The 13,708-nt window shown below is 42.9% G+C and overlaps 1 protein-coding gene and 1 non-coding gene across 3 annotated transcripts in view; one reads left to right on the top strand and one right to left on the bottom strand.

Annotated features, from left to right (window-relative positions):
* Positions 1 to 4,042: 4,042 nt before the first annotated feature.
* LOC146527473 (U5 spliceosomal RNA) lies at positions 4,043 to 4,159 on the top strand. Its single transcript, XR_014879209.1, has one exon. It is a non-coding gene; the product is annotated as a U5 spliceosomal RNA (small nuclear RNA).
* Positions 4,160 to 4,680: 521 nt separating this feature from the next.
* Positions 4,681 to 13,708, bottom strand: part of Drak (Death-associated protein kinase related) — a 131,677-nt gene continuing 122,649 nt past the window's right edge. Inside the window, exons 2-7 of one of the 2 annotated variants that reach the window (XM_085204809.1) lie at positions 9,703 to 9,874; positions 8,881 to 9,181; positions 7,252 to 7,480; positions 6,578 to 6,912; positions 6,290 to 6,387; positions 4,681 to 5,863 (exon numbers count right to left, since the gene is read on the bottom strand). In XM_085204809.1, the coding sequence (XP_085060935.1) occupies positions 5,663 to 5,863; positions 6,290 to 6,387; positions 6,578 to 6,912; positions 7,252 to 7,480; positions 8,881 to 9,181; positions 9,703 to 9,874 (1,336 nt within the window). In that variant the 3' untranslated portion in view covers positions 4,681 to 5,662. The remainder of the gene's footprint in view (positions 5,864 to 6,289; positions 6,388 to 6,577; positions 6,913 to 7,251; positions 7,481 to 8,880; positions 9,182 to 9,702; positions 9,875 to 13,708) is intronic. The other variant, XM_085204810.1, reaches the window with a different exon arrangement.

Here is a 13,708-nt window from a genome sequence, read left to right on the forward strand (position 1 = left end):
CACCCAAGCCGCGCTATCCCCCGCTGATAGTGGAGAATATGCCAAATTGGGCGACCCATTTCCGGTCGCTCCACAACAAATTGGGACAAGCACCTAACGCGCGCCCCTTCGGTAGAGGGGTGCGTTTTACACCCAGCTCGGAGAATGAGTACCGCGTAATACAGCGGTACCTCTCCGAGCTCGAGAAGAGCGAGGCCATATCCTGGTTCTCCTATGCCCTCCCGGCGGAAAAAAGCAAGAAGGTAGCCATCAGGGGGCTACCCGTCACTACTACCCCGGAAGAAATAACCGATGCCCTGGCGGATCTCGGCTTCACTGCTGAATACGTGCGTCCAATTAAAGCGAGGAAGGGGAGGCCCGGGTGCATCTTCCTCGCCATCCTGAAGAACACCCCGGACCTGATACCTGGCATCTTCAGCGTGACGGAGTTGTTATTCATGCCAGGTATCAAAATAGAAGCCTGGAGGAGCAAGAGGGGCCCGGCGCAGTGTCACCGCTGCCAGGCATTCCGGCACTCCAGCCACGGGTGCCACCGGCGGCTGGCGTGCGTGAGGTGCGGCGAAGAGCACCTCGCGCGCGATTGCCCGAGGGCCCTCGATGTTCCCGCCACGTGCGCCAACTGTGGCGGCGCTCATCCCGCCAACTATTCAGCCTGCCCCCAATACAAGAGGGAGCTCCAGAACAAGAGGGCGGGCACAGTCGCCCTCACGAAAGAAGACTCCACCCGCAAACCCAGGACCTCAGCTCCCTTAGTCTCCTCCAACACGGTCGGAGCGGAGAACACAGCCGCCACCCTCATGGCCCCCGCCAACCCCGCTACGGAGAAGGGTGGCAGAAGACTCAAGAAAAGGGGAGGGAAGAGGACAAAGAGACAAAAGGCCAGCGAACCCCTCGCTGCCCCCTTGAAGACTGCAGCCGCGGCCCCTGATGCCGCGCCTAGAACCACATCGGCCACAACCCGCCAGCCGACGCACGCTATCATCGTCAGGGCCATCGACACCCTCAAGGAAGTTCTCATTGCCTTGCAGGAGGGTCGTGACCCTGTCCAATGCGTGCTAAGCGGGATGAGCAAACTTCTCCTTCACGCCTGAGGCCCCCCGCGTACTCTATTGGAACGCCGCAGGACTCCGCCGTCGCCTGCCCTTTCTACGCGACAACAGCGTTGACGTCGCGTTGATCAACGAGACGCACCTCCACCCAGCGCTCCCCTCCAACTTGCCGGGGTATCACGTCCTGCGGTTGGATGCGCCGGCAGAAAATCCATGGCGAGGGCTGCTGGTAGCCGTCCGCCGCAACCTCGTGTTCCACCAGCTGCCCAACCTCGACGCCCAGTCGTTCCAGTCTCTGGGCGTCGAGGTGCACATCGGCTCCAAAGCCATACGGATGTACGCCATTTACCGCCCCGGCGGAAACAACCGCCTACGAGTCAGCGAGGTGCACCAGTTGCTCGGTAGTTCCATCCCCACACTCGCGGCCGGGGATTGGAACGCCAAGCACCCCGCATGGAGGTGCTGGACGACCTGCACCACTGGACGCCGCCTGCACCAAGATTCCATCCGCCATCGTTACGAAGTAGTGGGTCCCGACGAGCCGACACACTACTCCCACGCCAGCACCCACCAGCCCACCACCATTGACCTGGTAGTGCACAGAGGGCTTGACGCGATGGACATTGAGACCCTCCCAGATGCCTTCGGATCCGACCACCAGCCTGTCCTAGTTACACTCAGGGGCAGGCTGACATTGGCCAGCGGCCCACCACCCGGACGGCGGATCTCCTGGGTGCGGTTCGAAGCCAACATGGAAGAGCAGCTTCAGCACCTAACGCCTCCCATCTCTGAGCCAATCGTTGACTCTGCGGACATCGACCGGCTCGAGGCCAGGCTCACCGGGACTATACAGCAAGCGATGGAGGAAGCTTCAACGGCCGCCACCCCCCGCACTCTGCCTCCCATCCCTGCACGCGTCCGCGCCCTCATCGTGCGGAAGAGGAGGGTACACTCTGAGTGGCAACAAACCAGGGACCCAGCAGTGAAAACCCGGCTCAATCGCCTCGTAGAGCGCGTACGGAAGGCGCTCGTCGACGTTGGTGCTGACGCGTGGGAGCGCCGGATTGAGGAGGCTGACGAGGACCAGCCCTCCCTCAACCGTCTGTGTCGCCAACTCACCAAGAAGAAGCCCGCTACTCATCCCTTGGTGCATCCTGACGGCTCTCTCCGGTACTCCGCGGAGGAGAGAGCAGAGATACTGGTGGAACATTTGGCAGCCACATTCCAACCAAATGCCAGCAAACGACCCGCCCACCATGCGCGGATGGAGGCTGACGTCGCCCGCATTTTGGCCAACCCAGAGCGACCACTCCCTGCACCTCCGTTCTTCACGCCTGAACTCGTCGCGAAAACGGTGAAGAAGCTAAAGCTGAAGAAGGCCCCAGGCTTGGATGGCGTTACAAATAGCGCTCTACGCCACCTACCCCGCAAATTCATCGCCGCCCTGACCAGGCTCTTCAACGCCATTCTGCGCCTGGGATACTTCCCCCGGGCGTGGAAAGAGGGCCTGGTCATTATGCTGCCCAAGGCAAGGAAGAACCCCCGCATCCCAGACAGCTACCGGCCCATAACCCTCCTCAGTGCGGTGGCCAAACTGTTCGAGAAGCTGCTACTACCGCTTCTCCAGGCGCACTTCCACCCGCGCAACGAACAGTTTGGCTTCCGTAGCGGGCACTCCACCACTCTTCAGGTAGCCAGAGTGGTGCATTACGCGACCACAACGTTCAACAGGAAGGAGAGTGCCACAGCAGCCTTCCTCGATGTGTCGCGCGCGTTTGATCGCGTGTGGCATCCGGGGCTGCTGTACAAAGTGCTGAACGCGGGCATCCCCCACTACGTTGCGCAGATCCTGGCCGATTATCTCCACGGCAGGACCTTCAGGGTAAGGGTGGAGAGTGTGAGGTCATCCAGCCACCCAATAGCCGCCGGAGTTCCACAGGGCAGCATTCTTTCACCAGCCCTCTACGCCTTGTACACCGACGACATCCCCATCCAACAGGACACAACGCTGGCACTTTATGCCGACGACATCGCCCTGTTTACGAAGTCGCTCAACCCCAAACATGCAGCCGTGAAGCTACAGCGCGCCCTCGACCTGCTGCCGGACTGGCTGGCGGAGTGGAGGCTCGAGCTGAACATCGCGAAAACCCAAGCGATCAGCTTTGGTACCCGGAGACAGCCTCCTCCGCTGATCCTGCAGGGCCAGCAGGTCCCCTGGAGCAGCCGAGCAACCTACCTGGGGGTTGTGATAGACAGGAGACTCAACATGACAGGGCATGTCAAGAAAGCGGCCACCGCAGCGAGAACCGCGCTGATCCTGTTGCGCCCGCTATTCCAATCAAGATTGCCATTAAGAACAAAGTTGTCGTTGTACAAGGCGTATGTCAGGCCTCACTTGACGTACGCTAGCCCGGCGTGGTACGCCCTCGTCAGCGAGAACCAAAGAAGAATCCTGCAGGTGGTCCAGAACCTCGCCCTACGGCGAGTGACCCAGGCACCATATTATGTTCGCAACTCAACGCTCCACAAAGACCTCAAAATGGAAAGCCTGGAGGCTCACATCGGCCGGCTCGCGTCTAACGCATTCCGCCGTGCCGATGCATCGGACCATCTGCATCTTCGTAGCATCGCGCCACTCCACACCCGACCGCCAGACGAGAGAAGACGCCTGCCGAGGGATATTATCCCCCCCTCTCCGATTTCCGATTCCTGAGCAGTCACCTCGGTCGCTGGTCGCCTAAGCTGGGCCTCTCGCGGGTAACCGCGAGTCTCACCTGGCTGGGTTGACCGCCCAGGTGGCATATGCTCATCCCCCCTCTCCCTGCCTCCTCTGCACTGTGCCTGCCCTGGCAGACACAACTCCACCGGGCCTAGTGCCCATCACAACGACGCGGTCATAGTAATGGCCGCCGCCAGAAACCACGGCGAGAGGGCATCCGCCCAGCTGCCGTTTCCCAGCGCCATGGCGCTGGAGGAAAGAGATTCAAGTTCCCTATCTCTGGTTTCCCTTCAACACGTATAAATCTTTCGCCTTTTACTAAAGATTTCCGTGGAGGGGAACACTCAAATGAGTCTTTCATATTTTTGAGAGTCTTGCTTTTTGCAAGACTTAATTAAAATTATATTTACAATATTTCGGAAGTTCGGATGTTATCTGCATTAAGATCACTCCGTTCGTCACTTTCCGCCGATTTCTAGAGATATTTTACGCTTTGCCTCGAGTCTCGACTCTCGAGCGAAGATGTGGAGAAATATAAATTTAAATGAATATTTCATCTCTTCGAGTGGGATCCAACCCATCACTAGTCGATTTTTACAGTCACACTTTGTGCCTCTGCGCCACGACTATCCTTAATTAATAACAAACAGCAACTAAATTGTATACATCATCGTATAATTGTAATATGTGTTTTAGAATAAAAGGTTTAAAAATACTGTATTAAAATCATAGAATTAATATATCTTACATCTCAGCTATTAAATAAACCAGTGTAAAAATATTATACTTTATATTTGATATCCAATCAAAATGAAATCGCGAGTACTCAGTTCTACTTAAATAGTTTCCTTAAGAAAACAGTAATCTTTTATTTTCATTAAAAACAAATAAGGCAACAAAAAAACACAAATATTTATATCACAATAATTTATTTTTACAAATGCTCTCACAAAGTATTACATCGAGTTAAGACGAGGAATACAAAACGTAAAGACAGGCAGTAAAACAATAGCTCCATATATGAGACTAAGGGGTTCTTTATTTATCTACTGTGCAAAGGCACTTTTTTACTCGAACTATACATCATAGTCCCAAAAATTTGAGCTCGTTCAATTATTAATAACAATTTCCTACTTATTAAACAACCTGACACTCTCAGTGATAAATTTCTTATTCAACATCAACCAACAATTATACCGATATGGAATTAGCGACTACAAAATTTTGGTCCCATTTGGGGGTGAACGCGGCGTTTACTGACATGACTGACACAACTGACATTACTCTAACGCTTACTCTACGTGTCAGTTCACTGTACAGTCGCCCGATCACTTAACGTTTCACAATAATCCCGTACAAATTCAATTTTTATTTTACACTAAAATATTGTTAGTAGAAAATATTTAACTTGTAATTTTCAACATTTACTATCAACCTCTGAATACAATACATGTTACTAGCTATCTAGTTATCATAGTTGTTGTTGCACCGAGTGCAGTACATTTACACTAGTCGTTTCATTATGCGTTTTGTACCTTCCGCGTAGGAGCGCGACGCGAACCCGCGACCCTCGCGACCCCCGGCCCACTACTCTAAACGGTAAAAATATTTGATAATTCATAAAAATATCTTACATCTTAACAAATTAGCGCCAATCGAAGCTCGTACGTAGCGAGGGGGATCGCGCGGCCGGGCCCCTACTGCGCCACACGAGTGACCTAACCACTAACTTATTTACAAGCGGGCGCGCGACTATCTAACTAAAGAGAAACAAAACTTTAGTGCGCTCGTAAGCGACAGTCCGACACTCGACACTGAGTCCGTACCGCTGGCGCCTGAGGCACGAGCAACCCGCATGCTAGACGCGCGCGCGCCACAGGCAGCACAGCACGCGCTAGCACAGCACAGCGCGGTCCTGCGGCGCGCGCACGCGCAGGCAGGGCGCGGGGCACGCGCACGCGCCGCACTCTCGCTGCCCGTGCGAGTGGGAGTGTGAGTGTGGGTGCGCCAGTTTCGCGGGCTTCTCGTAGTCGGGCTGGAACTTCTTGCACAGTGCGAGCACTGATGGTGGGTGTGGATGCGACTTTCTTGATACCTGGAATAACAGTTGGGTATTTATAGAATTATTGAAGGTTTAGGTTTTCATTATGTTATATCATATTTCGCGAAAACAAGCAACAAAGTGTTAAAGTAAAATATTTTTTAAGTATATTACTTTACTTATTGCTTACAAAGCAATGACGCGGTGAACGCCTCACTGTTAACACGAAAATTGTGGATTCTATTCGTTTCCCTCTAGATGGAATTAATTATTTTGCATTTTCTACCTCTTGTAACTTTTTTCTCCATGTCATTTTTATAAGGTCTTTTACAAAGCATCGTATCAAGTTCCATAAATTAATTCAGATATTATTCCGAAAATTGGGCAGAACATTAAATTCCCTTAGCCTACTCCGCTACATCCGGGACCACAGTAAAGCTGCAAACATAATATCCCTATTTACATAGTAAACATACGTACGCTACCGACCTTGGGCGTGGAGGGCGCGTCGGGGCAGGGCGGGGATGCGTCGCGCGCGTGCGCGTGCTTCAGCGGCTTGTCGCGCTCCTCTGCACACTCTATATTACATTATATAACATATAATAATAATAGTATACGGACATAACATTGTGTAAACAATTTGAAAAACTATGACGAAATTTACTTTACCCATCAAGTCCATAGTATTAAATTGATAAATATGTAGGAAATAACAACTCAATATTAAAAACAATCTCACAACAAAACAAATATTAAAAGAAGTCTCACCTTTATCTTCATGTGCACCATTTGTACCATTGCATTCACTAACACCGTTGTGTCTGTTAATTCCGTTGACACCATTAACTCCGTTAACACTCACACCGTTGACTCCATTGACGGAACCGACTTCGTTAGTCTCATTAGCCCCGTTAACTCCATTAACTCCGTTAATGCCGTTGACTTCATTATCTTCATCAAACCCGTTAACATTCGTTTCGTCGCTGTCGTCTTCGCTGGCGAGGTCGGTAGCTCCGAAGCCCACGCCGACGATCACGTGCGGGATGTCCGCCTCGTCTTTCAACCAGGGGTGCTCCAGGCACTCTTCCACTGTAAGACGACCCCTGAAAATAATTATAAAAAAAATTTAAACATATGTATATAGAAGGTAGAACCTTTTAAAATTGAAACTTGAACGAAAATAATAATGAAAAATTTAAGTTAACAGATATTAGAATACATAGGGTTGTTTATAATTGTATAATTTATTTTATAAGTTGGAATTAATTGGCTGATACAGAGCAAAGTATCAGTAATGCATTACTGAAGATAATAAAAAGAGATTCACAAGGCTTTTTCATAATTGAAACCTTATAATATAAAGTATAATATTTGTTTTAAAAAATGTATAAAATATTTAATGTAGTAATTTGAAATTTTTATGGTCAATTTTCGAAACTCACTTCGGATCAACAACAAGTGTCTCCTGTATAAACTGTATGGCACGCTGCGACACGCCGCGGAACAGCTCGCGGGGGAAGGACAGCTGGCACTGCGCTATGTTCAGGTACGTCTCCTGCTTGGTGTCGCCCGCGAAGGGAGAGTAGCCGCTCAGCAGCACGTAGGCCAACACCCCCACTGACCAAATGTCGGCCGCTAGGGACAGGGGCTCGTAGGATAGAATTTCTGGCGCTGGAATAGGGAATTTAGTTTATTAATATTTTTTAGTATCCCGTATATAGCAAGGTAAGAAGGAATTTATTTATTTATTTCTAATTTGCCAGAATTTGAATTACCAGCAGCAAAAGAAACTATATTGAAATCTCTGTACTAGATTAAACTATAATGAAATCATTAGGTTTAATATTTTTTATGTTTGGCTGGAAAATGCATTAATAAAAGGTAGAATACAGTCTTCTCATATAAGAGCTATATAAGAGCTATATACAATAACACGTTTTTAGACATACCTATAAGTATAGAATGGTAAAAAAAGAGAATCTTTTAATATTTGCCCTGATTTCTGAATATGATATATAAACTGTAGAGCACAGATATTAACCGATGTTTAACGTATAATACAAGTACACTATCAATATTAAAATCGTAGTAAACAGAATCGAGATTTAATATTCAAATATTCCATAAATCTAATTCAGGACTTCAGGATGTCACAGCAATTAAACAACGACGAAACTTTCTTTAGCATCAATCAGCAAACAATATTTATAAATTATAAGACGAAAGAGATTCTCGAGAGAAATTTAAATACCCGACGGATACAAGACACGTTGTTTTTCGATACATAAATAAAATATAATATCATTGTGGGAACGAGGGCATTGAAAACATTCACTTTTAAGAATACCTTATAAAAACCTGTTCAACTCGCACCCACGCGTGTTTCGCGCACCTATTTCTATAATTACAAACCAAACGGTCTGATATCGTTATAAGATCAAAATTCTAGGATTATTAGATAGCGATTATTCTGTGAAAAATCAATTTACTTCTTTTTACAAGCAGAGCCTAATGACATGACAACACACATTCCATTAGTTTTTTTTAAATGGGGGACTTAATCTAAATTTTGGATTATGTCAGAAAACATCTATATAATAATTATTCCTTTAAGTTAATTTCAACCAAGCATAAATTTAAGTCAGGATAATGACAAATCCAAACTGACTTGTTTTTTATATTTCAAACCAAATAGGTTACATGAAAGAAAAACGATACAATATAAGATTTTTAGACCATAACCGATAAATATCTATTACGAAATAAGAAAATGTAATGTGGCAACCATAACTTCGTAATTTCTATGGAAACTAGAGTTATCTATTTTACGGTCGACGAATCGAAGTCTTGGAGTGCATCTTAATAATTACGCGATGAGGTAACACTGCACGCTGGGACCGGCGCTTTTCGTATCCATTAAATACTTTTTGTATACATATGTAATATGTAAATGTTTCTTAGACTAATGTTATGAAATCAATATTAGTAAATTCTTGAGTTGATATCTAAAAGAGTATTTAAACCACGAAGAACAAAATATAGTTAAAAAATGCTCTAAATTTCACACTCACCAACATAATCTCTTGTGCCTAAAATTTCTCTAACATGTGCTCCAGGCTGTATCGCACGACTGATGCCAAAGTCACATATCAACAGTTCTTCTCCTCCTGCTGACAGCAAGAGGTTCTGTGGCTTCAGGTCGAGATGGGCCACTCTTTGAGCGTGTAAATGTGCCAGGCCCTCTAGAACGTGGCGGAGGGCCCTCCTTGCCGCTCCCTCTGATAACCTCTCTTCTTCATCTAGGAGTCTCTGTAATTCCCCGCCTGCGCACAGCTCAAGCACTATGGCGACTTCTGATCGTGTTTCATAAACCTGAAAAATTATAAGAATGAATGTTTATTATTGTAATAATGTGATATTATAAATAATTTATTTATTTTAAAAAGTATTAAAGCTACTTGAGTTTTGATAAAAAGAAATAGTATATAAATATTTAAAAGCTTGATAATCTTATCAATCAATAATTTTAATAGCTTTGTTACATTTCATATTTTTTGTTTGCAAATAGAACAATTGAATTATTATAAAGTTATATCTAGGTATATATTTTTCTTTGTAGGAAAAAATTATAACAGCTTATAGTAGGAAGTCGTCTTTTTCTTTCAGTCCGTTCTTCCTATTTTACCTTTTCTAATACTATTTTAAAATTCTATTGTCTTTTATAAATAAATTGATAATAAAAGTATTTTACAATGTTCTTAAACATAAAACTACTGTACTACATGTACTTAAACGAATTCTACAATAATCTTCAAAGAGAGCAATTCTATATAGATTTTAACTGGCAGCATTTCATAGTGTAAGAGATGCGTGAAGACCAAAAAAAACCCCACCTCATGTAACCTCACGACCCGGCTACTATCAGCACACAGGGCGAGCACGGCGACCTCGTGCTGTATCTCGCGAGTGGTGTCGGCCGCGCGCCGCCGCTTGCGGATGAACTTGGCAGCGTACTCCTCGCCGGAGATCAGGTGGCGGAGTTTGCGGACCGATGCGAATTTACCCCTGGAACGATGGAAAGATAGCAATTAGTATAAGTGTATATAATTAATTAATAATAAATAGGTACACTTATTAAGACACTATAAGAAACGTTTCCCATGAATGTTATAGTCGTTTAAACAAAATCTTTGATTAAGTAGAAACTGGACACTGCCAAGATGATACCAAAAGAAGACCTTTGATATCCATTTCTACAATTATACCTACCTACCATCAAAATTAAACCAATTTCCTGTAAAACCCAACTAAACTCATTTGCCTACATTTCCACAACACCAGCGTATTACCATATGACAAGTGCGACTTTCCTCGAACTGAGCGTAATGTGTAAGCGCTTGTAATTGAGCAATTTCGCGGCGTCGACAACTCGAACGCGATAAACATCTCATGAAAAGACCATTAGAGGGCCATTTGTCGTGATAATAGCCCTCTCGCATGACGTCTGGAGAAATATTAATGTTGTGTTCAAATTGTCTCTTCCTGAATGAGAGTAATTAGACCAGAGGTAGCCACTTGTCCTGGAGTTCTTCCTGTTCGTGCTGACTAAATGGTCTGTTGAGTTGTAAATGAATGGGCATTGTTTGTGGTATGACGTTATGGAAGCAAAAAATATGATGTCTGTGGCAGTATATATATCATCATTGTACTGTATACAATATCATATTCGATTAATAAAATAAGACTGTTTTATTTATTCGTCTGTCTGTATGTCTGATATATTGATCTTTATGATGGATTTAAAAGAGTTTGTCGTTATGTTAATTTTTCTTCCTGATACATGATAGTTCATAAAAAATAAAATAATTGGTAAAATTGAAAATATGGGCGATAAATGTCTCCAAACACAGATATCCTCAACAATAACTTAATAAATATACATTTTTAAAGCTTTGGTGAGTTTTATATATTTTTTATTTTAAAATACGAACCGTAATATATTATTTATCACATTATTTATGAATTTAAAATAGGAAACAATAACTTAAAGTCAAGCTTCTTAAAACTTTCTTAAATCAGAAGGAAGGATGGTTATTACTCGAGGGCATTGAAATAACCTTTCAACAAACGGCCTGATACATTCCTCATGCTGCTTTATTTTCTTGATACAAGCTAGTTTTCCAGCTAATTTCGAGTAGAGTATAAATCTGTGCCTTCTTGTAATTAGCCGGCAGTCGCCAGAGCTTAGCCGTTTGTGATCTATTGTCTTTGCCTTCTTGTTTGCCTTTGTATAGAATATTGTAGGTAGGTATATGTATTAAATTGTGATAGTACTTACATAAATTAGTAAATAATTTACATCTACATAAAATGTTATTATATCTAGAACTTGACACCAGCTCATTCTGTACGTATACAAAACGTTAAATATATCATAGGGCGAGTAATGATTCAAAATGCTGTTATTTTTATATACTTCCTTATATTTAAGATATAATTTTGTTTCTAAAATATAAAGAAATATATTAAAATCACATCATTTTGGACTTAAGTAGAACTTAGGCGACATGGAATACCTATAAATAAATGTGTCAAGTTATCATACGATCTAGCGATCTTAGTATCTACTGATGAATGAGAAACATTTCTGAGCAACGGAAAACACGCAAAGCCAATCTATTATCAATCTAACGCCGAAGAGTTCGTGTAATGAATAAACTTGGTAAATTTGAATTTTAATAGCAGGTAGAGGTGGTCGCGATATTTTGTGGCCAACGGCAGTCACCTACTGCGCAGAACGAATGTTAATAATTGAGTGGGCTGTGATAAAGCATATATTACAGAGAAAATATTTCAAAATTTATATTGGAAATTTACATTTTTCACTATCTTCTATATTGGTATTATTTAATACGTTTAGAAAAGACGAAATCTTCTCTTCTCGGAAATTGGCTGAAAGTAAAAATCGGAACGTCTTAATGTTGACTACTCTGATACAAAAAGAAGAAAGATTCCATAAAGGTTAAAAAAATAATTGTAAGGAATAATTCTTAATCATCCTTGCGAGGTTAACGGTTCTAGTTCACTCTTTTAGAAATAGAATTTTACAGATTCACTTTTTAATGCAGTTATAGCGATTTGGGCTTGGCAGTAAGTTACCAGGTACATTGGTATAGATTGCCTTTTACATATTGATTTATTTACTTTAACGTATGATTCAAATTGCTTACAAAATACCTAGTACGGGAAAATATGTGCTTCATTAACCGTAACATTATTATTAGGCGTATGTTTATAATCAACATCATCAATTTTATATTAAGTACCTGTTACAATTAAAAATAATTCGATCTGTCTGACTTCTCTCACCTTTCAATAAAGTTAAATATATTCATTTCCTCGCTCTGGTAACAAGACGGCGTTAAGTTCCGCCTATCAACACGCAATGCCATGAAAATTTGTTTGAAAGTTGGAAAACAAAGTATCTTACCACTAGGTTACCTTTATCCTACATCCATACGTAGCATACAGCGTGAGTTAAAGAAACAGAATTAATGCTTAATTCTCGACGATATCTTATAATACTGAAAAGCAAAACTAAAAATGTGCTTATTTAAATGTATGGCAGTAGTAGTTCAGTAGATAGTTGTTAAGTACAAACACACATTATTGGTTACAAAACAAGCAATGAAAGGAAGTAAGTGGAAACACTCGTGAGCGCAAAAGGCGTGTAAAGATCAATACGGTTCGCTAAAGGCGCTTCAAAGGTAAGTAGGTCAATCCTTTGAACGGTGTTTGTTCAGAAAACATTTAAATGTAAGTGGAGTCTCACACTTTACAATGGTTCTAAACGTCTTATTATTATGAATTTTGAGTTTCTTAAGCAAGTTTTTTTAAATATATTAGATGATAATTGTTTTAGATTAACTATTTAAAAATGTACTTTGTATATGTTATATAGAGAGGGAGTTTGAGGGAGGGAGGGAGAGGGCAGTTTGTTTGTAAAAGGACAGAGAAGAAACTTAACACCAAAATTGTTTACCTTAAATAATATTTTAAATGATTGACCATACAAAGTAACAACAAAAATATATTTACTCAGTTTTAAATAGCAACACGTAGATTGACGAAAATAAAAAAAAACACCAGCAGCTTGCGAAGTAAGATAAATTTTAATAGACAATGGACCTCAGATTGTTGTTGATCGTCGTCTTGTAAAAAGCGCAGATGCGCCGGCGCAGGTTTAGGGGGCTGATTTTCGACGAAACGAACGCACCTGCCGCCAGCTGGCCCATTGACGCCAAAAAACTTGCCGACACAGCGATTGAAGGCGACGTGCTACTAAATGGACTTGCTTAACTAAATTATAAGTAGGTATAGGTATATTTTATGTGACGGAATGAGACCAAGGTAAATATTTATTAGGTTTAAGCTCAAAAATATTTTTAAAGGTATGGTATGATTCTTTTATTATGGCGTTCGGAGAGTTCTAGTTGAAATATTTTTAATAATATCTGATTATATACATTTCGAGTTAAGATGTAATATTATAAACAACGAAAAAAAAACACGATATTAAATTACTGTCAACACTAAAATTTTCAACACACAACAGTATCCATAATTAAAATTGAGTCGACAATCGACATTTGCAAGAACAAGAATATAAAAAAAAAAACAAGTAAGTACTTATTCCCTTCTTGCAGTTCAAGCCCCAGTTCGATGTTGGCACAGAGTAACAAAGGAGTGTATGCCACAGATATGTAGCATAGACACATTATGCATTCAATTGGTATTTATGGTCAGCCGTCACATTTATGAATATGCGAGCGATTGATAAAACGCTCATTTTTCCATATAAAATGCGGCGCGACGCGACGGCCTGATAAATGACAATCG

The sequence above is a fragment of the Heliconius melpomene genome, chromosome 20, assembly GCF_056956725.1.
Source record: "Heliconius melpomene rosina isolate 202511_hmr_F chromosome 20, ASM5695672v1, whole genome shotgun sequence".
NCBI lineage: Eukaryota > Metazoa > Arthropoda > Insecta > Lepidoptera > Nymphalidae > Heliconius > Heliconius melpomene.